The sequence below is a fragment of the Grampus griseus genome (genome assembly GCF_964374135.1).
Source record: "Grampus griseus genome assembly, chromosome: 1".
Lineage (NCBI taxonomy): Eukaryota > Metazoa > Chordata > Mammalia > Artiodactyla > Delphinidae > Grampus > Grampus griseus.
In genome coordinates, this window is record NC_139017.1 from 168,718,092 (window position 1) to 168,742,910 (window position 24,819).

General features: G+C 49.6%; 1 protein-coding gene across 1 annotated transcript; it reads left to right on the plus strand.

Annotated features, from left to right (window-relative positions):
* Positions 1 to 22: 22 nt before the first annotated feature.
* Positions 23 to 24,522, plus strand: EMC1 (ER membrane protein complex subunit 1; the record flags this gene model as incomplete). Its single annotated transcript, XM_082672966.1, is given in 24 exon segments — positions 23 to 46; positions 49 to 164; positions 2,704 to 2,828; positions 3,517 to 3,582; positions 3,821 to 3,914; positions 4,776 to 4,904; positions 5,882 to 6,008; positions 6,560 to 6,709; positions 7,007 to 7,174; positions 7,682 to 7,753; positions 8,116 to 8,178; positions 8,824 to 8,946; positions 9,641 to 9,737; positions 10,051 to 10,173; positions 11,851 to 12,050; positions 12,200 to 12,349; positions 13,915 to 14,076; positions 14,415 to 14,534; positions 17,614 to 17,751; positions 19,590 to 19,763; positions 20,276 to 20,486; positions 21,393 to 21,477; positions 22,824 to 22,953; positions 23,135 to 24,522. Coding segments are annotated over 24 exon segments (3,027 nt in total). The 3' UTR covers positions 23,315 to 24,522.
* Between the last annotated feature and the right edge of the window lie 297 nt (positions 24,523 to 24,819).

Below are 24,819 nucleotides of genomic sequence, written 5' to 3' on the forward strand. Positions count from 1 at the left end.
GGCGGAGCCTGCGGCCCGGTGCATGCCGGGCCGGCGGCGGGCCGAGTCCGGGCTCCCATCATGGCGGCGGTGGCGGCGGCGGTGGCTTCCGGAATTTGGCTCTGGGCTGTCCTGCTCATTCCTGCGGCCGCGGTCTACGAAGACCAAGTGGGCAAGTTTGATTGGTGCGTACGTGGGGGACCTATTCGGGGAATATTTTCCCAGTACTTGTCTTCTGTCTAAAAGGATGGGGGGTGGTTACCATGCAGCACGGCCGGCTGCATAACGTGCGGGGCCCAGGGGAAAATGAAATGTGAGACCCCTTGTTCAAAAGTTAAGAGTTTTAAGGTGGCGACGGCAGAGCATTAAACCGAGAGTTGGAGGCTCTTCTGAGCCAGTCCCTGTGCGGCTGTACAGGTCGCAAACCCGTGAAGCGGGCTCTGCCAATCCGGGCATGCCTGAGGTTCTGGTCAGAGGTCACTCTTCTCCTCCATCAGGCCCCATTTCTGTGACTGTCAGGTTTCTTATCTACTGGGTGTCAGACGTCAACAGCCCTCAGTGAACGCCGTCTTTCCCCACCCCTCTAGCCCAACCCTTACATGGGCTCAGAACAGGACCACCCAAGACTCACATCAGCCTTGAGGTGCCCTCACTCACTGGCTCACTCACTCACTCTTCTTTCATTCACTCACTTCCATTCATTCATTTACTCTTCATTCAGTCTCTCATTCAATCACTCATTCACACATTCAGTCGCTCATTCACTCATTCATTCATTCACTCATTCATTCACTCACCCACCCCTTCCTTAAGGCCATGGAGTTGGCTCACTTTTGCTTGAATGTCACTTTGCCACTTAAGCATTGTGTGGTCTTGGGAAAATGACTTAACCACTCTGTGCCTTGGTTTCTTTATCTGTAAAATGGGTTTACTAGTAGTCCATTACCTCTTTCAGTAGTTGTAAGGATGAATAAGACAATTCTTTTAAATTACTCAACACAGTGCCTGGCTCACTGAGTACAATCAGTTTGTTACCAATAATTACTATTGAGGGAACACTTTATCCTTCCGAGCCCAGCTCCTCGCTGAAGTCTTTTCTGTATCAGACAAATTAATTCGCATGTTTGTTGAGTGCCTGTTGTGGGTCAACAATCATTCTAGGTGCTCTGGACACAGAGATGGAAAGGAGCTCAGTCTAGGGGGGCAGATATATAAGTTATGTGATATAAGACAGTGTGACAAATGCAACATGAGTCACATTTTTAATGATGTGGGCAGATGCTCACAATATAATATGTACAGCTGACTCTTGAACAACGCAGGGGCTGAGGGTGCTGACCTTCCCTGCGGTCAAAAATTGAGCATAACCTATGGTAAGCCCTCTGTATCTGCAGTTCCACATCCGCAGATTCAACCAACTGCAGACCGTGTAGTTCTGTAGTATTTACTGTAGAAGACAACCAGTGTATAAGTGGACTTGCGCAGTTCAAACCTGTGTTATACAAGGATTAACTATATATTACATGTGTACAGCATGTGATTCCAATTTAGCAGAATCCTAGGTATATGCAATTTATAAATTGAAAAGTAAACAGAAGGAAATACACCAAAATGTTGAAAAGTTTATGGTTGAAGAAAAAAAGTTCATGGATGGTGGTATTTTAGGCATTTTTTGTTTTCTTTTTTATACCTTTATGTTTTCTACAAGAAGCAGGCATTACTTTTGTAGTCCAGATAAAAGATAACAGCATTTTAAAAAAAAGCATGGGGTTTAAACTAAGAAGTTCTTAATTTTGCATTCTAGTTCTGATAGTAATTTGTTGACCTCAACGGACTTTGGTTTACTCACCTGTAAAACGAGAGTGATAATATTTGTCCTATGTACTTCGTAAAGTGTTTAGTGACTACAGTGAGATTAAAGTATGTGGAAATACAGATAGAAACTGTCAATTGTCATGTAAACCTGTCTCTCTATACTAGTGTAGTTTCTTCTTTTTTAAAAAAAATTAGACCAAACAACATAACAAGGGAAATTCAGTGTAAATGTCAGGTGTTTAATTTGCTAGAGGTTGTAATTCATGAACAGCAATATGCAACACACCTCCTCTGTACTTGGTAGTATGCCTCAGGAAGCTAAGTACTTTCACTTTATGCTTAGATAAGAGTGTTGAAAGTGATGGGGTATGTTCCAAGGAAAGTATGAGTAATGAGTCAGATGGATCCTGACCATAGTGTGGGCTAGAACAGGCTGCAGAGAACAAAGGCCTGACCCTGATCTATCAAGTTTTGTAAGAATATTTGCATAATTTTTCTCCAAAGGTCAATGAAAATAGAAGGAAAAGTTGGATTGTATGGTCTTCTCTCATGTGTAATGTGAGTGTCTAGTCTCACTATTAATGGGTACAGAGAGGACTGCAGTTTTGTTCTAGGGGGATTTAGGCCAGGTGCTCTTTTGGCTGTTCCTTATCTTGAGATAAACAAGTGCTTGCATTTAGAAGGAAGACTGTTGTATTTCTCATCGATTAGGGTGCATTCTCTCTTCTTCTTCCCATTGCCTAGAAATCTTGCTTTTGGTCAGATCTCTTCGTTAACAAACATTTCTCATGCAACCTGAGATAGTTATGATGGTGATACCCTCATGTATTTGTGCAGTTGTCTTTTTCCAGAGCGTTTTGTGCAGTGATGGTTTTGGCCCCTTCCATTTCCCTGTACTCTTTCCTTTAGGAGACAGCAGTATGTCGGGAAACTCAAGTTTGCCTCCTTGGAATTTTCCCCTGGATCCAAGAAGTTGGTTGTGGCCACAGAGAAGAATGTGATTGCAGCATTGAATTCTCGAACTGGGGAGATCTGTGAGTGAACTGTGTAGAGGGGTAGCTGGGGATGGCATGGCTGCCTGTAGTGGATCCAGGATGCCCTGTGGCTTGTGAAGGCCACGTGGCTGATTCCCCGCTTGGGGACAAGTTGGCCAAAGGTTGCATCTCTTATTGGATCCTGATCATTTTATTTTGTTCTTTTTGTTTTTTTGGTCTTGTCAGTTTTGAATATTTAATGTATTTCTATAACTGGCCTTTGAGTTTATTTCCTCAGCCCAAGTCCTGACTGTTCTTAAATAAGATATTGCTGCAAAAAACACATTATTCTATGTCGCACTAAAGCTTTGGATGTGCCCCTCCCCCCCAATTATTTATATTGCTTTTATGGATGTTTGTTGGCATTAAAATCATGGAAACGTAATTTACAGTCACTACTTTTCTTGTGAGTCGTATGGATTTTGTGAATTTTGTCATTGTCCGTTTATATGTTTGATGGGGTGCTGGTGGGGATGGGAAGTGCGGAGACCTCACATTGGGACAATAGTCGCTCCCCTCATTAACCAGTGAGTGGGAGTGGGTCATTGCCAGTTAGCTGTAATCCTTCCCTCCCTTGAAGTAAAATTGGGCACTTCTGTGCAAACGAAGGCCTCTTCGGTCCTCTCTTGCCTCGCTTCTTGGATGCCTTGCTGTGGTTCATAGTAACGTCGACTCTCCTGTCTCTCAGTGTGGCGCCATGTTGACAAGGGCACAGCAGAAGGGGCAGTGGATGCCATGCTGCTCTGTGGGCAGGGTAGGTAGAGTACTGCTTTGTCCCTATGATGGCGTCGGTTCCCTCTCCTCTTTGCTTGGTTCCTTCCTTTGTTCAGGGTCTGGTAGCAAATGGAGTAGGGGTGTTCCCAACAGGAAAGGACAGGCCGTTTCTGTTTGCACTTATACATTAGAGGTGAGGCCACTGCTCACAGACCCTAGGAGGCTACAGACAGAGCATCAATTTGGGAGATGATCTCACGTGGTTTTTTCTCTTCCAGATGCAATCACTGTGTCCAATGGAGGCCGGATCATGCGCTCCTGGGAGACTAACATCGGGGGCCTGAACTGGGAGATTACCTTAGACAGTGGCAGGTAGAGGGGAAGAAGCTGTATTTCATCTTGGTTTGGTTAAAGGCTTTGCTGGAACACAGATCTGCATAGATGGCAACTCTGGGCCTTCTGGCCTTTTTCCCAGGGGAAGAAACCACTGAAGAGCCAGAGAGCATCAGACACCCAGTTTTTGATGTTCTTGAGGTTATGGGACACATGTGCTTACTCAGCCAGCATCTATTGAGCACCTGTCAGATGCAGAGCTCTGTGCTGGGTGCAGTGTTCATTCTCGTGTTGACTGCTTTTCCTAATCTTACCATGACACAAGAGCTTTGCAATGTTCTAGATATAAGGATGTGATATAACACATCTAGTGTTTTAATTTTATGTTGAAGAACAGTTGGAGCTATTGTTACATCTTTGCTAAAGTTGTTTAACTTATAGGGTTTACTTGCATTAGCTTATACATCTTCTGGTAGTAATTCACTTGGTAAGTACTTGGGGAGCCCCCAGGCAGTGGGAACCCATTTGTGAATGTGAGATAGTTTCCATCATCAAGGAACCCATCACCAGTTGGGTGAGGCGGGCGTGCAGCCCACTAATGACAGAACTGTCTGATGGCTGCCGCGGGAGAGGGTAGGCCTGGTTGCTGTGAGGTCCCAGGGGAAGGAGGGAACGACCCTTAGGAGATTCACAGGGGTTTCAGGGAAACAGTACAGCCAAGTGGCTGAAAGTACAGTCTCTCAAGTCAGCTAGTGGAAAGCAGAGCCAAGATTAGGATCCAGATGCATTTGACCCCAAAACCTGTTTCATTACCTACCGAGCTATGGTGGTTGTGTTCCGGATTGTCCAGCCTGAGGCCCAGGAGGCTCTGGGCAGCGCTCACCCCGGCCCTGTGCTCAGTTTCCAGGCACTTGGGCTGGTAGGCCTGCAGGAGTCGGTGAGGTACATTGCTGTCCTGAAGAAGACCACTCTCGCCCTCCATCACCTCTCCAGTGGGCACCTAAAGTGGGTGGAACATCTCCCGGAAAGGTAAGGCTGCCTTCTCCCCAGGTGACGGCTACCTCCTGCTCTCTACGAGCCCGCCTTTCTCCTTGGGGCTTGAAGCGTTTGCTTTGACTCAGGCTTACCTTAAGTTGGCATCCTGTGTAGCGTGTTGGGCTCACTAGCTCTAGGCCTGAATTCCAAGGCTGTGGCTGCCTCTGGAGTTTCCTTTGCAGTGAGGAGAAAACTCTCCATCTGGGCATGAGAGCCAGTCAAGCAAGGGGAGTGGCTCCTTCGCTCACTCACTTTGGCAGGGACCCAAAACTCAAATTCCTATGGGGGGGCTTCCCTGGTGGCACATTGGTTAAGAATGTGCCTGCCAATGCAGGGGACACGGGTTCGTGCCCTGCTCCGGGAAGATCCCACATGCCGCGGAGCAGCTAAGCCCGTGCGCCACAACTGCTGAGCCTGCGCTCTAGAGCCCATGAGCCACAGCTACTGAAGCCCACGCGCCTAGAGCCCGTGCTCTGCAAGAGAAGCCACCGCAATGAGAAGCCTGTGCACCACAACAAAGAGTAACCCCCGCTCACCGCAGCTAGAGAAAGCCTAGCGCAGCAATGAAGACCCAATGCAGCCAAAAAAAAAAAAAATTTACTATGGGGCCAGGTGTATAGCAATCATGAGCAAAGCAGGCCCTGTGGGGATTATGGGGAGCTGCAGTGTGCCTGACCTACCTTGAGGGGGCAGCCTTACTCAGCTGATTGGTGCCCTGTAGGAACATAAGTAGGCCTAGTGTTACTATGTCTCACCTTTTAAGAAAAAACTAGAAATCTTGTTCTTACATGTTAAATCTCAGGTCTAAATGTTGACAATGAATTCAAATTAAAAAATAAAAGCTGTGAGCCAAACAAAACCTATTTGGGACTGTTTGTGACATCCTGGTGGCCTGGTTTCGGAAGACCCCTGAGGATACCCCTGTCCTGTGGCTAAAGCTGTTTCTCCCTGCTTTTCCTTCCCTCTCCCAGTGACAGCATCCATTACCAGATGGTGTATTCCTACGGCTCTGGGGTCGTGTGGGCCCTCGGAGTTGTTCCCTTCAGCCATGTGAACATTGTCAAGTTTAACGTGGAAGATGGAGAGATTGTTCAGCAGGTCTGGTCTGGCTCGAGGAGCCTCGTGAATTGTGGAGGGGAATAGAGTCCTTCTTTGCCCTGGGGACCAGGGAACTCGGCTGCGCGGATGCAAAAGCCATTCATGGTCCCTGATTCTGGGCACTTGGAGGCTGCATTCTGCTCATCAAGCATTTATTTAAAGCCCTCACATTTGCACATGGTGCTATCCTGGGGTGGCTAAAAAAATCGTGTATATCTATTCATTGCCTGCAAGTATCTTATAAGATAATACTGTAGGGTAATAATAGGAAGCCACGTATGGCAACTATAGCAGAGAAACGCTTATCTGAAATGTCAAGTATTAAAAAGGATCTGGTATATTTTTCAAATGACCAGAAAGCCAATCCTGATTGTGTCCAGCTTCGGAGCTCTTGGGAGGCTGGGTGGGATGGGGAGAACTCCTTCGGAACCCACCAGGAAGAACCTCTGAGCTTAGGCCCCCCAGTGGGATCCAGTGCTGACGTAGCTTATGAGCTGAGAGGGAAATGTGAAAATCCCCATGAGCCTCCTGTTCTGATGTCTCTCCTGCAGGTCAGGGTGTCGACTCCCTGGCTGCAGAGTCTCACCAGAGCCTGCGGTGTGGTGGATGAGGCTGTCTTGGTATGCCCTGACCCGAGCTCACGGTCCCTCCAGACCTTGGCCCTGGAGACGGAGTGGGAGTTGAGGCAGATCCCGCTGCAGGTGAGAGGACGCGTCCCCTGGTGCGAGGCCTTGCTTTTGCTGCTTAGAAGAGCCTTTCTCCCAGTGTCACTGCTCACTTCCTGAGGCTTGGCAGCCCTTGGGAGCTCGGGCCTCTGGCTGAACTGGTATGAGAGGAAATGGGCCACTCTCCTCTTTGGAGAACCTGAATGGGAGCTTCCGGAGCCACATGCCGTGGCCCCGTTACCCTCGCTGGCAAAGTGGGGCAGCGGCTACCCGCCTGGGATAATCAGTGACTTGTCTGCTCTGGCCCTTAGCCTTTTTCTTCTTGTCTCCCAGTCTCTTGATCTAGAATTTGCAAGTGAATTCCAACCCCGGGTCCTACCTACACAGCCCAACCCAGTGGATCCTACTCGGCCCCAGTTCTTCCTGCAGCTGTCTCCAAGCCACTATGCGCTGCTGCACTACCACCACGGCGTCCTGAGTCTGCTCAAGAACTTCCCACAGGTAACGGGAGGCAGCGTGTTCGCTAGGATTCAGGGGGATCTAGCTGAGATATGGATGCTGGAAATCCCTGCCTTTGAATCTGGAGATATTTGCTCAAGCAAGAAGACATCCTTCCATGAGTGGTTTGAGAGGGGTTAGCCTTAGAGCAGAAGTGGAATTTTTTCTTTTTTTTTTTCTGAGAATTACAGAAGATTCTTAGAGTAGAACTGGCACCTTCCTAAGGCCACAGGAGAGTGGGCACGTTAATCAGAGCTTCCCTATAGATACTAAGAGCAGCGTGGGATGCAGGATTCACCAGTGCCTGTGTTGGAGGTTGGCGAGAGGGCTGTGTTCAGCGGTGGCTTCAATGGGGCCTCCCCCTGCTCTCAAATGCCCAGGCCATTATGCTCCAAAGTTGGGAGCATTTTCAACTCCAAGGCCAAGGGTCCTACCTGTGGAGGTGACTTAGAGAAGGCTGCTGGCTAGGACAGGCCCTATTTAGGAGTTGACACCTTGCTTTATCCCCAGACTGCCCTAGTGAGCTTTGCCACCACCGGGGAGAAGACGGTGGCTGCAGTCATGACCTGTCGGAATGAGGCGGTGAGTATTGGGGATAACAGCACGTGGGGTTTTCCTTCCTTATCTTTGCTAGGAGCCCTGAGAACCAAAAGTCTGGGCATATTCACCTAGTCAGTTTGAACCCGGGGGCAGGAGGCTGTTGAGCAATAATATCTCACCTCATCTGTAGGGCTTTCTGTATACCTTCTTTGTCCCCAGGAATGGGACGACCTCATGTTCATCTGGGACTGTTCAGGGTTGTGTAGGCTTTGTGAGCAGAAATGGGAAATGGGATTTGCCTTTTTCCAAGGGCTGAGAAGACATCGAAGTGAAAGCTTCATTTTGGTGACCAGGAAGTGACCCTTTGGCTGAATTTTCTCCTTTTTTCCTTCTCTTTTCCCTAGCAGAAGCCTAGCAGTTCTGAAGATGGGTCAACGGGGAGCTTTTCGGAGAAGTCTGGTCCACAGGTAGGGTGTGGCGTTGGGCAGTGTGCCAGACCAGAGACACAGGAGGCCCCCGGTGAAGCTGGGGGAGCAGCCAGGGCTGTGAGCAGGTCTCCTGAGTTCTCAGCCTCCAGTGGGCTTTGCTAAGTTCAGCAAATTAAACCATGTTTCTCTTGATCGTTTTTAGTTGGGAGATTAGAGAGCAGAATCCCTAGAATCTGTTCTTAACTACTTTCTCCTCTGGGCCTCCGTCTCTCCATGTCTTGTGGGGTCTGGCTGGTGGAGTTGAGTGGTAGTCTGAGCAGTTGCACTGAAGCAGAGTGTGGGACCCTGTCCAGAGTCTCCAGTTTCTGCTGTGGTTTCCATCTCCTAAGTGTTTCCCAAGGGGGTTGTGATTTCCCTGCCTACAGTCTTATTAACTCTTTGGGAAGTCTCTGCTACACTGTACTGGCTTCCTTGTGGAGCAAATATGTATAGCGGTTACAATTTTTAAAATTTACTCGACACCTTATTTCTGCCTTAGGACTTAGCTTTTCTATTTTATGTCCCTTTGCATATGTTTCCTCTTCTGGCCTGGGTCCTTCTCCAGGGTATTTGCTCCCCCCGCCCAGATTCTTGGACTTCCTTTGGGGGGATCCCCACAGTTGCCCCTTGCTGTCTGTACCCTAGGACTCGCTGGCTTGCTTCAACCAGACCTACACCATTAACCTCTACTTAATGGAGACAGGCCGGCGGCTGCTCGACACCACGATCACCTTTAGCCTGGAACAGAACGGCACTCGGCCCGAGCGCGTGAGTCGGGGCTTGTGGGCTTCTCAGCCCGGGGCTTTCTTTCGTTGGGGTCACTTCACAGCCATGGGTCCCAGAGTAGGATTCTCTGGACGTGGGCTCTAGCTCTACCTGAGCCGCTGACTGTGAATAACAGTAAAAGCAGGTACCATGTAAGCCAAGTCGTCGGTGCGCCAGGCTCCGCGCTACGCTTTTTTACTTACGCGCTGCTTGATTTAACCCTCTCAACAGCCATGTGGTTATTACCGTGCTCATTTTATAAGCGAGGAAACGGCCTCGTGAGATTCAGGACCCTATCCCGAGCCGCTGCCCGACATTGCCTCTGCGCACGTTCAGTGGTGTTCCTCAGCCTCTCTGGGCTGTGGCTTCTTCGCCTCTAAAACGGAAAGTCTAATCCGGGCCTCCTGCTCGCTTTGTGGGGTGTTGTCGGTGCAAGATGAATGATGTGGTGGCCGAGAAGCGCTCAGGTTCCTTCATGGAGGGGGCTGAGCTAGCGCCTAGCACGGTTGCTGTGTCAGCCCCTAAGAATACGTGATATCTAATTGGAGTCCAGGTTAAAGCTGTATTGTTTGGACATCCAGCAATGCCGTGACCTAGACTTCGGACAACTCCTCATGCTTTGAATCTTGGGGTCTGGTGCTCTGAGGGGCATCTGGATTCTTGCTGACTACAGTGGACTTGACGGTTTGGTTTATAGATGTACATCCAGGTCTTCCTGAAGAAGGACGACTCCGTGGGCTACCGGGCCTTGGTACAGACGGAGGATCACCTGCTACTTTTCCTGCAGCAGCTGGGTGAGTGGACCTCATCAACCCATTTTTTTTTAGGCCTGCCCATGAGTTCCATTCAGACTCTTTATTTGGGGCTGTGGACAGGCTTCTGAGAAAGATTCAAGTGGAGTGTATCCTGAATATTTTTTTCCAGAGCCATATGTTACCTGCCTTTGAAAAATTCCTTAGCATTCTTGGGAGACAGAACTTCCCTCACTTGACCTCCTGCCATTTCTCTTTTTGGCACAAGAGGTGTGGTGGTCCCTGAGTCACCGAGAAGAGTCCCTTTGGGGGACGAGGGAGGTGGGCCTGACTTTTGTAACCTTGGTTTCTGCAGCAGGGAGGGTGGTGTTGTGGAGCCGCGAGGAGTCCCTGGCAGAGGTGGTGTGCCTGCAGATGGTGGACCTCCCCCTGACGGGGGCGCAGGCCGAGCTGGAAGGGGAATTTGGCAAGAAGGCAGGTATGAACTGAGGGGGCTGGGAGGCAGAGCTGCCGGTGCGGGTGCTCTGGGACTGGGCTTGGTAGTTGCACCACAGGGGAGGCTGTCTCACGTGTCCCTGGCTTCCTGGATGCACCTGTTCTGCCAGTCTGTTCTGAACTAGCTCTGTGACCAGTTTCTGGTGTGTTTGTGGCCCTATGGTTTATGTAACCATTCTTCTATCTGAAAGGAGTGACCTGTGACTCCCTCTAGGGAAAGATCCTGATGAAAAAGAATCTTAGCTTAGTGTAGTAATAGCTACCCTTGTGTGGGTACCTAAGATCTGCCAGGCACCATGGCTGGCACTATATACCCATTGTCCCCAAAGCAACAGTTACACCTTTCCAGAGAGCATGACCGGGCTAGTCAGTTACTGTGGTGATAGGCCAGTGCCCTCTGAGACCAGCCATGGTCCCAGCACCCAGGATGAACTCGGTTCACTCTCCTCTGATTGAGTCCCGTCCCCTCCTCCCTCCATCCGTTCGTCTAGCTAGCCAGGTGATGTTTACTGAGGGCCTGCTCTGGGCCAGGCACCCTGCTAGGCACTGCAGATTTTCTTAAACCGAGGATTAATTTGACTTTACTATTTATTTCCGCTGCCTGGATCCAGCCATTCAAGGTAAAACCTGCTTCCTGCTGCCTTTTTGCTCATTGCCTGCCCACATGGCTAGCTTTTGGTATTATTTATTTTCCCTGACTTGCATGAATGAGGTATATACCATGTGTGTGTGGACTGCTATGCCTGTGACTCGTCCTGTTTGCCTCTCACTTCCCTTCTTGAGCTGAGGTTAATGGAAAAGCGGATAAGCAAAGACACCGCTCCTTTTCAGTGAGCACTTACCCTGTACCCCACCCCTTGGGAAATCCTGTGTGTACATCATGTTGTCTAATCTTGGCAACAGCCCTGTGGATTACTTGCCATTTTACCGATGGGGAGCCAGAGGCTAAAAGGTTAAGTACATTTCTCCAGGTCATCCAGGTGGTAAGAAGTGGAGCTGGGATTTTAATCCAGGTCTGCCAGACTCCAGGGGCCATGCTTTTTACCATGCTACCTTGCTCTGGGGACCAGTCTAGTCTCTGGAGGAGACTTGAGGGTGGTAGCCTCATGGATGGAGGAAGGGGTGGAGCAAAAGAGAGCCCTGGGAATGGGTTGAAAATAGGTTAGATGGGTGCAGACTAAACCGTTGACAGCATAGGCCTAAAGCAGCGAGAAATGGAAGTGCCTGTCCGTGACACAACACACCCCTGCACCCTGGTACCCCCGCACCCCGCCCTCTTCCGGCTTTGTCATGGCGCCCGGAAGCCTCCCTCTGGCCGTTCTAGATGTGGGGTTGTGGTGGAGTCATTCACAGCATGGCTGCATCCTGCATGGCTGATCCCTGCCCTCTTAGTCTCCTATTCCAAGATTTCAGGCAGTTGAAGTGCTGAGAGCCAGGTGAGTAGGTTTTTGGAGTTCCTGCACGGCTGTGTCTAAGTGTGAGACTGTTGGCGTCAGCCACAGGACTGCCCCTTGGGCTTGTGGCCTGGGGTGTGGATGACTCGAGTGCTCCACAAGAGAGGGAGAGAGCCCTCCTTAGGAAGAGGAGGTGCCCCCTCGCTGGAAACACCTAGTCTGATGGGGAGTGAGCCTCAGCTGCGTTACCTTTTCCTTGACACCAGACGGCTTATTGGGCATGTTCCTGAAACGCCTCTCGTCCCAGCTCATCCTGCTACAGGCATGGACCTCCCACCTCTGGAAAATGTTTTACGATGCTCGGAAGCCCCGGAGTCAGATTAAGAATGAGATCAACATTGACACCCTGGCCAGGGATGAATTCAACCTGCAGAAGATGATGGTGATGGTGACGGCCTCAGGCAAGGTGAGAGGGGCTTAATCCAAACCTCCTGAGGTTCTGGGAGTGGGGAACAAAAAGCCTTTGGAAGGGGATCGCGCCGGTTCTAGTTTTTAAGGATAGAACTAGTTTTGGGGTTTGCCTTTCCGGTAGTGAGCCAGGTATTTATTTTGCAGCTTTTTGGCATTGAGAGCAGCTCTGGCACCATTCTGTGGAAACAGTATCTCCCCAGCGTCAAGCCAGACTCCTCCTTTAAACTGATGGTCCAGAGGACTACTGCCCATTTCCCCCACCCCCCGCAGTGCACCCTCCTGGTGAAGGACAAGGTGAGGCCGCTACCTCTCATCTGAGCCAACGTGGGTGTGGTTTTTGGTGTTTTGTAACTTAAGTTCCTCCTAGGCCTTTGGAATTCTCTGAGAGTTAAAGGCAGGGAGTCAGGGCTTAGAGCTCTGTTTCTTCCAGTCTTTTGCCTGAGTAGAGGACAGTCCGGGGCCCATGTGGAAGTGACTGTGGGGTAGGTGTGACATCACTAGGTCCCTAGTAAGCCAGCTCCACTTCCTCCCAGGCACGGGCGGCTGTTGGTACCTGAATGGCTGTTTGCTCTTCTCCAGGTGTTGGAGGGCAGGACACAAAACTGTTTATGTCTCTGACTCCCGGGAGCAGGTGGCTTTTTGTAGATTCATTCTGCCATCATCAGAAAGGGGACTTGGGGGGAGGGTGGGATGAATTGGGAGATTGGGACTGACATATATACACTGTTGATACTATGTATAAAATAGATAACTAATGAGAACCTACTGTACAGCACAGGGAACTCTGCTCAGTGCTCTGTGGTGACCTAAATGGGGAGGAATCCAAAAAAGGGGATATATGTATACGTATAGCCGACTCACTTTGCCGTACAGTAGAAACTAACACAACATTGTAAAGCAACTATACTCCAATAAAAATTAAAAAAGAGGGGCTTCCCTGGTGGCGCAGTGGTTGAGAGTCCGCCTGCTGATGCAGGGGACACGGGTTCGTGCCCCGGTCTGGGAGGATCCCACATGCCGCGGAGCGGCTGGGCCTGTGAGCCATGGCCGCTGAGCCTGCGCGTCCGGAGCATGTGCTCCGCAGCGGGAGAGGCCACAACAGTGAGAGGCCCCCGTAACGCAAAAAAAAAAAAAAAAAAAAAAAAAAAAAAAAAAAAATTAAAAAAGAAAAAAAAGAGAGGGGACTTGGTAGATAGTCTCTGGAATGGCTGCCATGGGGCTACTGAGTTGGTCCTTGACTTTTTTGTTTATTCCTCAGTATGACCCGTTCTTGCTTAGCTTTGGGGCTAGAGGCAGTTAAACTTTTTTTTTTTTTTTAATTAATTTTTTTGGCTGTATTGGGTCTTCGTTGCTGCACACGGGCTTTCTCCAGTTGCGGCAAGCGGGGGCTACTCTTCGTTGTGGTGCGCGGGCTTCTCACTGCAGTGGCTTCTCTTGTCATAGGGCACGGGCTCTAGGCACACAGGCTTCAGTAGTTATGACACACGGGCTCTAGAGCACAGGCTCAGTAGTGTGGCACACGGGCTTTGTTGCTCCGTGGCGTGTGGAATCTTCCCAGACCAGGGCTCGAACTCGTGTCCCCTGCATCGGCAGGCTGATCCTTTTTTTTTTTTTTTTTTCAGGCTGATTCTTAACCACTGCGCCACCAGGGAAGTCCCAGAGGCTGTTAAACTTTTACCCTTTTGACACATCAGCCTTCAGACACTTTCACCTTTAGCCAAGACTTTATTTTCCACAAGGAGGGCAAAGACTAGGGAATCTGCCATAGCTGAGCTCAAGTCCCAGCGTTCCGGGTTTACCCCTAGGATTTGCATTCTTTTCACGTTGCTGGAGGCTGACCGTTCGCTTGCCTATTTCAGGAGACGGGAATGAGTTCGCTCTATGTCTTCAATCCCATTTTTGGGAAGTGGAGTCAGGTGGCCCCCCCAGTGCTGAAGCGCCCCATCTTGCAATCTTTGCTCCTCCCCATCATGGATCAAGACTATGCCAAGGTGCTGCTGTTGATAGATGATGAGTACAAGGTATGCCGTCTGCAGACTGGCTGCAGAACTGCCCAGCCAATCAGTGTGGGAGCGGGTGCTCAGACAGCGGCTCGAGGGCCCCCGATGGGAGCCGTCTGCCGTCAGCACTCATTTGGGCTTGAAGGATGTCTCTAAGCGACTCGATTGCTCTTTCTGCCCTTGTGAAAGCTCGGACTCTTAACTCAATTTAAGCCCTGATTGAGTTTAATAGACTTTAATTCTTTAAAGATTTGCTGTTTTTTTTTCTTAAGGCCCTCTTTGACAGGAAACAGTAATGAGTCTGGAGAAACTGTGCTTAGAGATTCCTTTTCCCTTAACTCTTTTCTGGGGTTTTCAAGGTCACAGCTTTCCCGGCCACTCGGAATGTCCTGCGACAGCTCCATGAGCTCGCCCCTTCCATCTTCTTCTATTTGGTGGACGCGGAACAGGGACGGCTGTGTGGCTATCGACTTCGAAAGGTAGGAGGGGGCATCCTGGCACGCCCCTTTGTGGGAGGGGTGTAGGTGTTTCCTCGTTATTTGGCTAAGGAGTGAATTATGCTATTCATTGTGTTGTAAACTTAGAGAGCGATAATCCTGATGTCAGAGGCAGTCATTTTCATCTATTCCATGGCAGGCGCGGTTCTAGCTGCCGTGGAAGGAGCAGTGCACAACAGTCTCTGCCCCTGTGGAGCTTTCATTCCTCATTCCTCTTCTATAGCAGGGAGAAGGGGCGTTTTCTCCATTCCTAGAAAGACGGGAGGTAGGAATGGTGATTGAACAATAGTACTTTCTGTATGAAGATGGTGTTATTGATCCACTCTTTTTCTTTTTCTTTCATTTTTCTTTATTTTAATTTTTGGCTGTGTTCGGTCTTCGTTGCTGTGTGCGGGCTTTCCCAAGTTGAGGCGAGCAGCGGCTACTCTTTGTTGCGGTGCGCGGACTTCTCACTGCGGTGGCTTCTCTCGTTGCGGAGCATAGGCTCTAGGTGGCGTGGGCTTCAGTAGTTGTGGCACGTGGGCTCAGTAGTTGTGGCACGTGGGCTCTAGAGCGCAGGCTCAGTAGTTGTGGCGCACGGGCTTAGTTGCTCTATGGCATGTGGGATCTTCCCAGACCAGGGCTTGAACCCGTGTCCCCTACATTGGCAGGCGGATTCTTAACCACTGTGCCACCAGAGAAGTCCCTATTGATCCACTCTTGATTGAACGTGCGCTTTGAATTTTATTTCTAGAAATGGGATCGACTTACTCCGATCCTGACACACTTGAGTCCAGTGCTTGCAAACAGTGTTTCACACTGGCTCTGAAGTCCAGCTCTGAGCTTCACAAGGGCTGGCCTTGGCTCCGATAGCAGGGCTGTGTAGAGGGGTAATTTGTGGCGTACTCCCCAGAGGGCCCGCCCATCCTGTCTGTAAGGCCTTTGGAGGGACACCACAGCACAGAGGTTAAGAGCTTGGACCTGGCTGCTTGTGCGGGAAACCTAGTTTTATTTATCACTTACTCATTTTGTGTCCTTGGGTAGATGCCTTCTCTCTGATCCTGTTTTCTCGTCTGTAAAACAAAATGGTAATAGTACTATATCAGAGGGTTGTTGTGAGGAGTTGGAGAGTTAATACGTGTAAGTCACGTAAAGCAGTGCCTGCTGCACAGTAAATGCCGTCCAAGTTTTACCTGCTGCTGCTTAAAAAATGCAGCGTTCTTCCCTGACATTCTCTAACGGCTAATCTTTAGCGTAAATAGCATAGTCTGTCCAGAAAACGTGCTCTTTACCCTGTGGGTGAAAAAATACCATCCTTCTGAGTTGATGAAAAGGGGACCTTGAAAGAGACAGTTCTTTGTGGATAGAAGGACATGACCTGGAGTGTGGGTGTCATCGTAAAGATGGTGGGGGGACGGCAAAGGAGGTGGAGCTCACATGGGAAATCAGCCATGTGAGGGGTGGTCTTCCAGTCTCTGACCTCCAGTGGACTCACCGGTGACCTTGTTCTCTGGGAAGGTTTTAGTGAATTCTAATGTTTTCACAGGTGTCCTTGGTAATGGAGCCTTATATGTTCTCAATAAAAATTTGTATTATTTCAAAAACATTTAAATTTCAAAAATTTTACACATGAATACATTCTCATAGTGTAAGATTAAACTGATACAGAGGTACAGGAGCAAGATGTGAATGGGCCCTTTCAGAGCCATTGCCAGCTGCCTCCCTGGATGGAATGCCTTTCAGTGGTCTGCACGCCTTCCCCTGTCCTGTCTCTTGCCTCTGTGTCTGTAGTGCTGGATAAACAGCTTCCAGACCACACAGACATGTGCTTTATATTCTTTCTTACCTGAAATGGAATTGACCTATATTTAACTAATAGGAAATCTGCTCTTTTCACTTTATGTGTCTTCTGCCTCATTATATTGTTAAATCCATATCTTATTAAAATATAATACTGAGAAAAGCACAAAATCCCGAGGTTACTACTCAGTGGCCCTTCACAGAAGGAACACACTTGTGTACACGGCAGTCACATCAGGAAGCAGTTTAGCACCAGCGCCCTGGGAAGCCCTTGTGCCCCTTTCCAGTCACTACTCCCCCCCTCACCCCCCAGGGCTCTGTGTAATTCCACAGTGTGGATGTATGATAATGCATTTAACCACACAGTTTTATCGGTTTCTTTTGACTGTAAAGAACGTTTCCTGTAATATTTTGAGGTCCCCGCCAGCTTAGTAATTCACTGCTGGCTCAGTGTACAGGGAACTTAGATTTTAGTAATAAGTGGTAAATTTTCTTTGCATTATTCTTACTCAGATAAACAATGGGATACTATTAAATATTCCTCTCCTTTCTCACTGGCTTTAGTATCTTTCCGTTTTTTGACAAGAAGTAGGGTTTATTGGTGACGTGAGTGAGGAGGGGCAGCTCCAAGGCTCCCGTGAGTGCGGGGCCCGCCATGCGTACAGGGCGCTACAGATTAGGGGTGTATTTGACCGCACAGTCATCCGGGAGGAGCTGCTTTTCAGCCACCAAGTCTTCGAATTCATCTCTATTACACTTAGTAAAGATACGCTTCTTGGAGATGTGGATCTTCTGGCAGCCAGGGAACTTGAACTTGGCTCCATGTCGGGCCTCAGTCACATGCTCCTTGTTCTGCAGCTTGGTGCAGATGGATATGATGACCTGGCTGGCCACTGGGCCCTGGGGCTTTCCAAAGGCACCTCGCAGGGCTGTCTGGAGCCTAGACTGGGGACAGCATGAGGTCAGACATGAATGTCCACTGGAGAGGACCGTCTCCCAGGTCCCCTCGGGCAGCCCAGACAAGCACCTGGTGCCTCCACTGCCCAGGAGGCTGCTCTTTGCAGCCAAAGCACACTGGGCTTTACTAGTTTTCTTACTTGAACTGAGAGTTCCAAACTTCTTCCCAAACTAGATCCGTATTGCTGCTTCTCTGGGAGCCCTGATCCCTGTTCCCTCCCGCACAGAGGCCCCAGCTGAACTGCAGGACGTGTCTAGCCACAGCTCTCGCAGGTCTAAGTGTACCTTCCTGATGACCAGTGCTGGCTCTTTTGCCCCACCCCAGGATCTCACCACTGAGCTGAGCTGGGAGCTAACCATTCCCCCGGAGGTGCAGCGCATCGTCCAGGTGAAGGGGAAGCGCAGCAGTGAGCACGTTCACTCGCAGGGCCGAGTGATGGGGGACCGAAGCGTGCTCTACAAGGTACGGCCAGCCGTCTGGCGTAGCGCACAGCAGCACGGGGTGTGATTCTGGCTCTGGGATTTGGTGGCTGTGGGTCCTTGAGTGAGTCATTTAATCCCTTTGAGCCTTAATTTACTGTCTGTGAAATGGGCATGATATGCCCTTCTCCTGGGATTGTCGTGATGATCACACGAGGCACTCGCGCTTCGCATAGGGCCAGGCATGCATGGCCACTACCCAGTAGATGTTAGCTGTTATTTTTAGCAGTAGTGCAGATAGACCTTTCTGGGGTTAAACCTTAGTCGATCCATCAGAAACTCCATCTCTGTGATCCAACACTCTAGTTAGTGGTGAGGGCAGGGAGACGGAGAGGTGACTAGTCGGTTGCAGAGCTATCCTATGAGGGAATGTAATCACTGTGGTGACGAACATGAATTACAGCCTCTGGCAGAGGAGAGACTATGAGTTGGAGGAGGAGGCGTAGTAGAACAGGGCAACACGACCAAGGAACTCAACAGGGCAGCTGCTTCACTAAGCGTGAGGCAGAGCGCAAGCCTCCAGTTGGACGGTCCAGGTTCAGACTTGCTGTTCATCGTGGGTAACTTGCTTAGGCTTCTTGAACTTCCCTTTTTTTTAAATTTGGCCACGCCACGCAGCTTGCGGGATCTTAGTTCCCTGACCAGGGATTGAACCTGCGCCCTCGGCAGTGAAAGCGCGGAGTCTTAACCAGTGGACCACCAGGGAATTCCCAGGAGTAGGGCTTTTTGGATTCATATTTGTTGTGGAGATTTTTTGCCTGCTTTGCTGAGACTAGACTATAGAGGGCCGAGGAGGGGAGCAGGCAGACAGGCCACTGTGATAATCCAGGTGAGGTGATGGTGGCTTCAGCTGGGTTGGTTGGAGGAGGTGAGATGGGATCAGATTCTGGATACTTTTGAAGGTAGAACCCATAGGATATGCTGATGGATGGGGTGTTGGTGTCTGTGTTAGAGAGAAAGGAGTGAAAGACGACTCAGAGGTCCCAGGTATAAGACACTGACACTCGGGAGGCCTTGTGGGGAGCAGGTTTTATCAGGGGTAGAACAGGAGTTCAGTTTGGGGCATGTCAAGTTTGAGATGAGACAACTAAGAAGTGATACTGATATGGTGGTCCGTTAATCAAGTCTGGAGTTCAGGGAGAGGTCTGGCTTGGATATGTAAACTCAGGCGATGCCAGCACCTGTAGATGGTGTGAAAGCCACGAGATTGGGTGAGATCACCATGAGAGTGAGTGTAGACAGAAACGTCCAGAGACTGGGGAGTGGAGGAGGGACCCACAGAGGGGGCTGAGAACGAGTGGCCGAGACAGGCAGAAGGAAAACCAGGGCACGGTGTCCTGGATGCCAGGTAGAGAAGGTGTCTCAAGAAGGGAGTGATCACCTGTGTCACCTGGTACTAGTTGCTCAAGTCAGATGAGAACTGAGACCCAGCCATTGGTGTGGTGGTAGGAGGGCACTGGTGGAGAGTCATCGTGTTGCTGGACACATGTCCTTCCATCACCGAGTGGGTCGGCCCGGGTTGTATCTTGAGTTACCGTTGCTTAACTACTTCAAGACATTTCATCTGTGAAACGTGGATAGTGACAGCTCTTTGCAGGGTTGTTTACGGGATTCAGTGAAATGATGGAGGCAAAGTCCCTGGCATGGCCCCCGGCCTCCAGCAGACACTGAATGAGTGCAGCGATGAGGCCCTCTAAACAGAAAGCTCTTCCCACCAGAAAACCCTCTTCCTCTGTCAGCCGGAGAGCTGTGGGCCTGCCTCCCCGCCGCTCAGGATACGCCGCTGTGGTCCTGAAGGAGCTTTCCTCTTCGTCTCCCCAGAGCCTGAACCCCAACCTGCTGGCCGTGGTGACAGAGAGCACAGATGTTCACCACGAGCGCACCTTCATCGGCACCTTCCTTGTGGACGGCGTCACCGGGCGCATCATCCACTCCTCCGTGCAGAGGAAGGCCAAGGGCCCCGTCCACATCGTGCACTCGGAGAACTGGGTGGTGGTAAGGCGTGGCGCGTGAGCTCAGGGCACCCCCAGGGGCCTGACGTAGCGTAAGAGTATGTGGCTGGTCTCCCTGCAGCATAAATCCTTTCCTTGCCTATTGTTCCAGAAACCAGTTGCTACTTTGCGTTTTCATAGAATTCAAAACTCCTGGCTGGCAGCAGTACAACCTTGAACTAGTTACTTAAGCTTTCTGTGTTGTAATATATATAAAATAGGGGTAACAACAGTCATCTCTATTTGAGTTTAGAACAATGCCTGACGTGTAGTAAGCGCTCAGATGTTAACTATTATTCTTCTGACTTCTAAGAATCTTGAGAATTCCTTTGTCTTGTGGTGAACTTGGATAGTCTAGGTACAGCTACCCTGAAAGGTTAGTAAACTTGGTAGCTGGAAGGAAGCTAGGGTGCTGGTTGTTTCTTTCCTTCCTGGACGTGCCTTTGCATGTACATTCCCCTTTCCAGCTGAACCAGCAGCTGAGCCCCAAGCAGCCCCCTCCTCTTCTCTCCGCAGTACCAGTACTGGAACACCAAGGCCCGGCGCAACGAGTTCACCGCGCTGGAGCTCTATGAGGGCACCGAGCAGTACAACGCCACGGCCTTCAGCTCCCTGGACCGCCCGCAGCTGCCCCAGGTCCTCCAGCAGTCCTACATCTTCCCCTCCGCCATCAGCGCCATGGAGGCCACCATCACCGAGAGGGGCATCACCAGCCGACACCTGCTCAGTGAGTGACCGGGTCCCTTCAGGCAGCCGCACGGAAGGACGGGGCCGGGATCAGTGAGGAGGGCTAGGGAGAAAGTTCCCTAGTCTGGCTTTGCCGTCCATAAAAGAGCTGACACATCCCTCCTCGTCCTTGTTTCTGACGAACCACTTTCATGTCTCTGTTCTGTTTTCACCTCGTTTGGAAAGTTGAGCCCTGATACCATACCCAACAGGTAGCCTGTGCAGATGGGCTGCAGAAACTGGCAAGGTGTAGGGTCTCATCTTCATGTAGTTCAAGTTCAGGACTCAACTAGACAGGTCTCTCTGTCTAGTTGATTTTACCAAAGACGTTTGGGACTCTCAGATTTGACAGGCACTTGGTATTACTATTTTACCCTCAAATATGAGGAAGACAGACTGCTTGGTAATTTCCCGAGTTTAATTCCCACCATTCCTGAAACCGCTGGGATCTCATGTTGCCCAGTCCTCCTGCTGCCCTCCCCCCACCCCCATCCCCCACCAGCGTCACTGCTTCAGCCAACCGTAGGCTCCTGTTTGGCTCACAGTGAGGAGACCTGCTTAGCTGGGGCCGGTATTGCTGGAGGAAAGGAGGAGGATGAAGAGATCCAAGTGGGCTTCCATGCTCTTCTCTGCCATCATTACCCAGTTCTTGAGTCTAGCTCTTTATTTTCTGATGTCTCAGGATGATATGTGAAGAAACTAGTATCTTCAAAAGTGGGAACCTTCATTCAGACCCAGGTGTATTGGATTATTGTTTTTGGCCATTTAAGGGAGCCTCAGTGACCCATTTTTTTGGTTTTAAACTCTATTTCAGTTTCTGTGATAAGGACATTTTTGTAAGTATCCCTAATTGGGGATCAGGTCAGTGTGAACACTCACTTCTGTTGACTTGTTTCTGTGTATGTAGTTGGGCTGCCTTCCGGAGCAATTCTTTCCCTTCCTAAGGCCTTGCTGGATCCCCGCCGGCCCGAGATCCCAACAGAACAGAGCAGGTGAGACCCTTGTGGGTAGTGCTGAAGGCTGTGACCTTAAGGAACTTAGCACCTTGATTACATTTGGTCCTTGGTCTGCTGTGCACTGTCCTGCTCCGCTGGGGATGTGGCAGTGAACACATCTGCCCTCATGGAGCTTGCATTCCGGTGGGGGCGACGAGGTGGATAATAAATAAGATAAACAAGTGAAATAATTCTGTATTAGGGTGCTTGTAAATAGCAAGGAGAAAAAAACTAAGAAGGGGTGGGGTCTAGGAAGGGTGTGGAGGGGTGCAACTTGAGAGGGTGGCCTGGGAAAGCCCCTCAGAAAAGGTGACTTTTGAGAAAAGACTTGAAGGAGGCGAGAAGCTGGCCTTGTGGATGTCGAAGGAGAATGTTCTAGGCAGAGGGAACAGCTGTCACAAGTGCCCTGAGATCATGCCTGGTAAGTTATAGGGAGGGCTGGAGGCCACTGTGACTGGAGCAGCCAATGGTGGGGACACTGGGAAATGAGGTGAGGGTGGTGCTGGGGCCTGGGTCACATGGGAAGCCAATTGCTGTTGGTGTTAGTTTTCTTTTCTTTCTTTTTTTTCTTTTCTTTTTTTTTTTGGCTGCATTGGGTCTTTGTTGCTGTGCATGAGCTTTCTCTAGTTGCGGCGAGTGGGGGTTACTCTTCATTACGGTGCGTGGGCTTCTCTTGTTGCGGAGCACAGGCTCTAAGCGCGCGGGCTCTAGAGCACAGGCTTAGCAGTTGTGGCGCACGGGCTTAGTTGCTCCGCGGCATGTGGGATCTTCCCGGACCAGGGCTTGAACCCGTGTCCCCTGCATTGGCAGGCGGGTTCTTAACCACTGTGCCACCAGGGAAGTCCTAATTTTCATTTTTGTGTTTCCAGCCATCATCTCTGCATATTTTCTTGCCTCCATCCCGAACTCTCTTCCCTGAGGGGTGTGAGGAGCTGTGGGCAGGGTGAGGAGGCAGTAGATGTGTCTTTGCACGCAGCGAAGGGAGGACGGTTTGGAGCGGGCGGAGGTTAAAGCTGGTGGACTGAGGCACTCTGGAGTGAAGAGCAGGAACTGGCCTAGTGGCTTGATGTTTTGGTTTTAAAATGGCCCTTTCTTCCTCTAATGTGAAGTACTGGTCGTCTGTGGTTTCTTTTTTTAGATTCAGAACAAGGTAGGAATCCAGATCTGTCTTACTCTCCATACAGCTTTCTTTGTTGCAGCCCTTCCTAACATTCCCTGATGCACATAGACCTTGGAAGAAGATATGTGGCTGATACGTGGCCTGGAAACCTCCCAGGGCTCAGGGCAGCCAGGAGATCCCCTTACAGCAGTTTTGAATGCCGGTCCTGGTTGATGTTTTGCAGAGAGGAGAACCTGATCCCGTATTCTCCAGACGTACAGATCCACGCAGAGCGGTTCATCAACTATAACCAGACAGTTTCTCGAATGCGAGGTATCTATACAGCTCCCTCGGGCCTGGAGTCCACTTGTTTGGTGAGTAGAGCCCCAGCTCAGCCTGTGCCACCTTGTCCACAGGCACCCTGTGCGACACCTGTTGTTTCTTTCACCCTTGGGAAAACAGCTGAGGAGTCTGTTTCCTTTGTGACCAGAGTTTGTGGTTGTGGCGGATCACTGGTGCCTTTCTTACGGATTTCTCATTCCCTCTGCCTTCCAGGTTGTGGCCTACGGTTTGGACATTTACCAAACTCGAGTCTACCCGTCCAAACAGTTTGATGTCCTGAAGGACGACTATGACTATGTGCTAATCAGCAGCGTCCTCTTTGGTCTGGTCTTTGCCACTATGATCACTAAGAGACTGGCACAGGTGAAACTCCTGAATCGTGCCTGGCGGTAAAGACCTGAGACCCACTGCCGGAGAGCAGAGAGCCAAGGGGAGTGAGGGGCAGACAAGAAGCTGCAGCTGCAGTTTGACAGGTCAGAGGAGGATGTGTGTTGGACACTCATCTCAGTTAAGAGCTCTTTGGAAGAAGATGGGCTCTCGTGGAGACTCCTTTTGGGATACGTCTGATGCGGAGTCATTGGTGGTGGATGGAGGCTGAACTCACTCTCTGAGCCGAGATCTCAAAGCATCTTGCTGGACTTTCCCACGGAGTCCCAAGGCCATCGCCGTTTCCCTTCTGTGCCCATCCATGAATGTTGTGTTTTTTTTAAGACCTCCAACAGATTTTTCTCTTTTGTGAGGCCTGTTTAAATTGATGTTCGTTTGCCTTCTGTTTCCCGGGTGTATCTGGAAGGCCTTCTGATTGTTCCCCTGCTCCTTGCTTCAAAGTCGGAAGGGAACTCTTATTGACAACTCCACCTTATAGGTGCATTTGCTGTTTTACACTGGGGAGAAAGAAGAGCCATCCTTAGCTGAAGTTTGAGGACTGATGCAGCCTCTCATGGCTTCTCTCCAAAGTAACTTTGGGTCGAGGAGTCTATGTGTGTGTCGAAACTTGCCTCTCGTTTCATGCTCCCATTCATCAATGGGCCACCCAGTCTTAGATTCAGTTTATTGAAAGCCAGGTGCATAATACTGCCTTGGTTTGTTGGTCATCGTCATCCAAGCTTTTCGCCTCAGATATGTCAGAGCTGAGGCCTTTTCAATCTACTGAATTGTCTGAACCTTGAAGAGATTTCAAGGGAGGAAGGCAAATCTGCCTGTTTCACAGTCCCTCATAATCTCTCATTTCGCCCACAAGCTGGTCTAGTCATCTTAGAACCTAGATAGAGAAAGTTGTTCTTTTTTAAGAACCTCATTATTTTTAGTTATAAATTGTGTGGATTACTATACTTCTCTTAAAATGAGCAGATTTTAAATCTTATCTTTAAAAAAGGAAGAGAGAAAGGGTAGGGGTAGGAAACTGGCATCTTGTGGGTAGCATTGTTGATTGGCTGGGCTGTTGTCTCTGCTACAAACTAAAGATGTCCTAAAAATTTTCCCTTGTTCATGGATTTGGGGAATGATGGCGTTTTTCTTTACTGTGAAGAATGAAATGTACAGAGAGCCCTGTTGGGAGAGAGATGCGTTTGTTTAAGTGTTTGAATAAAGTGAATGACGAACGACATTGTTCAAGTCCTTTTTTGTGGCTTTGGAACATCATATTGAGGCTACTTCTGCATTGGAGGGGGACAGAAAGCTGTGCAGAAATGGAGTGAGTGCAGTATTTTAATTGGGAAACATGCCAATTTAATCATATAAGAGTTGTGTTATTTAAAAAACAAAATTTTTTCTTTCTGTGGTCATATGCTGATGGTAGAGAAGGAAGAGAAGTGAGAATAATTTTACTTTAAAATAAAACTGTGAAATTGATTTTAATGAATGAACATCTGAGTATCTCCAGAAAAAAATAGGCATCT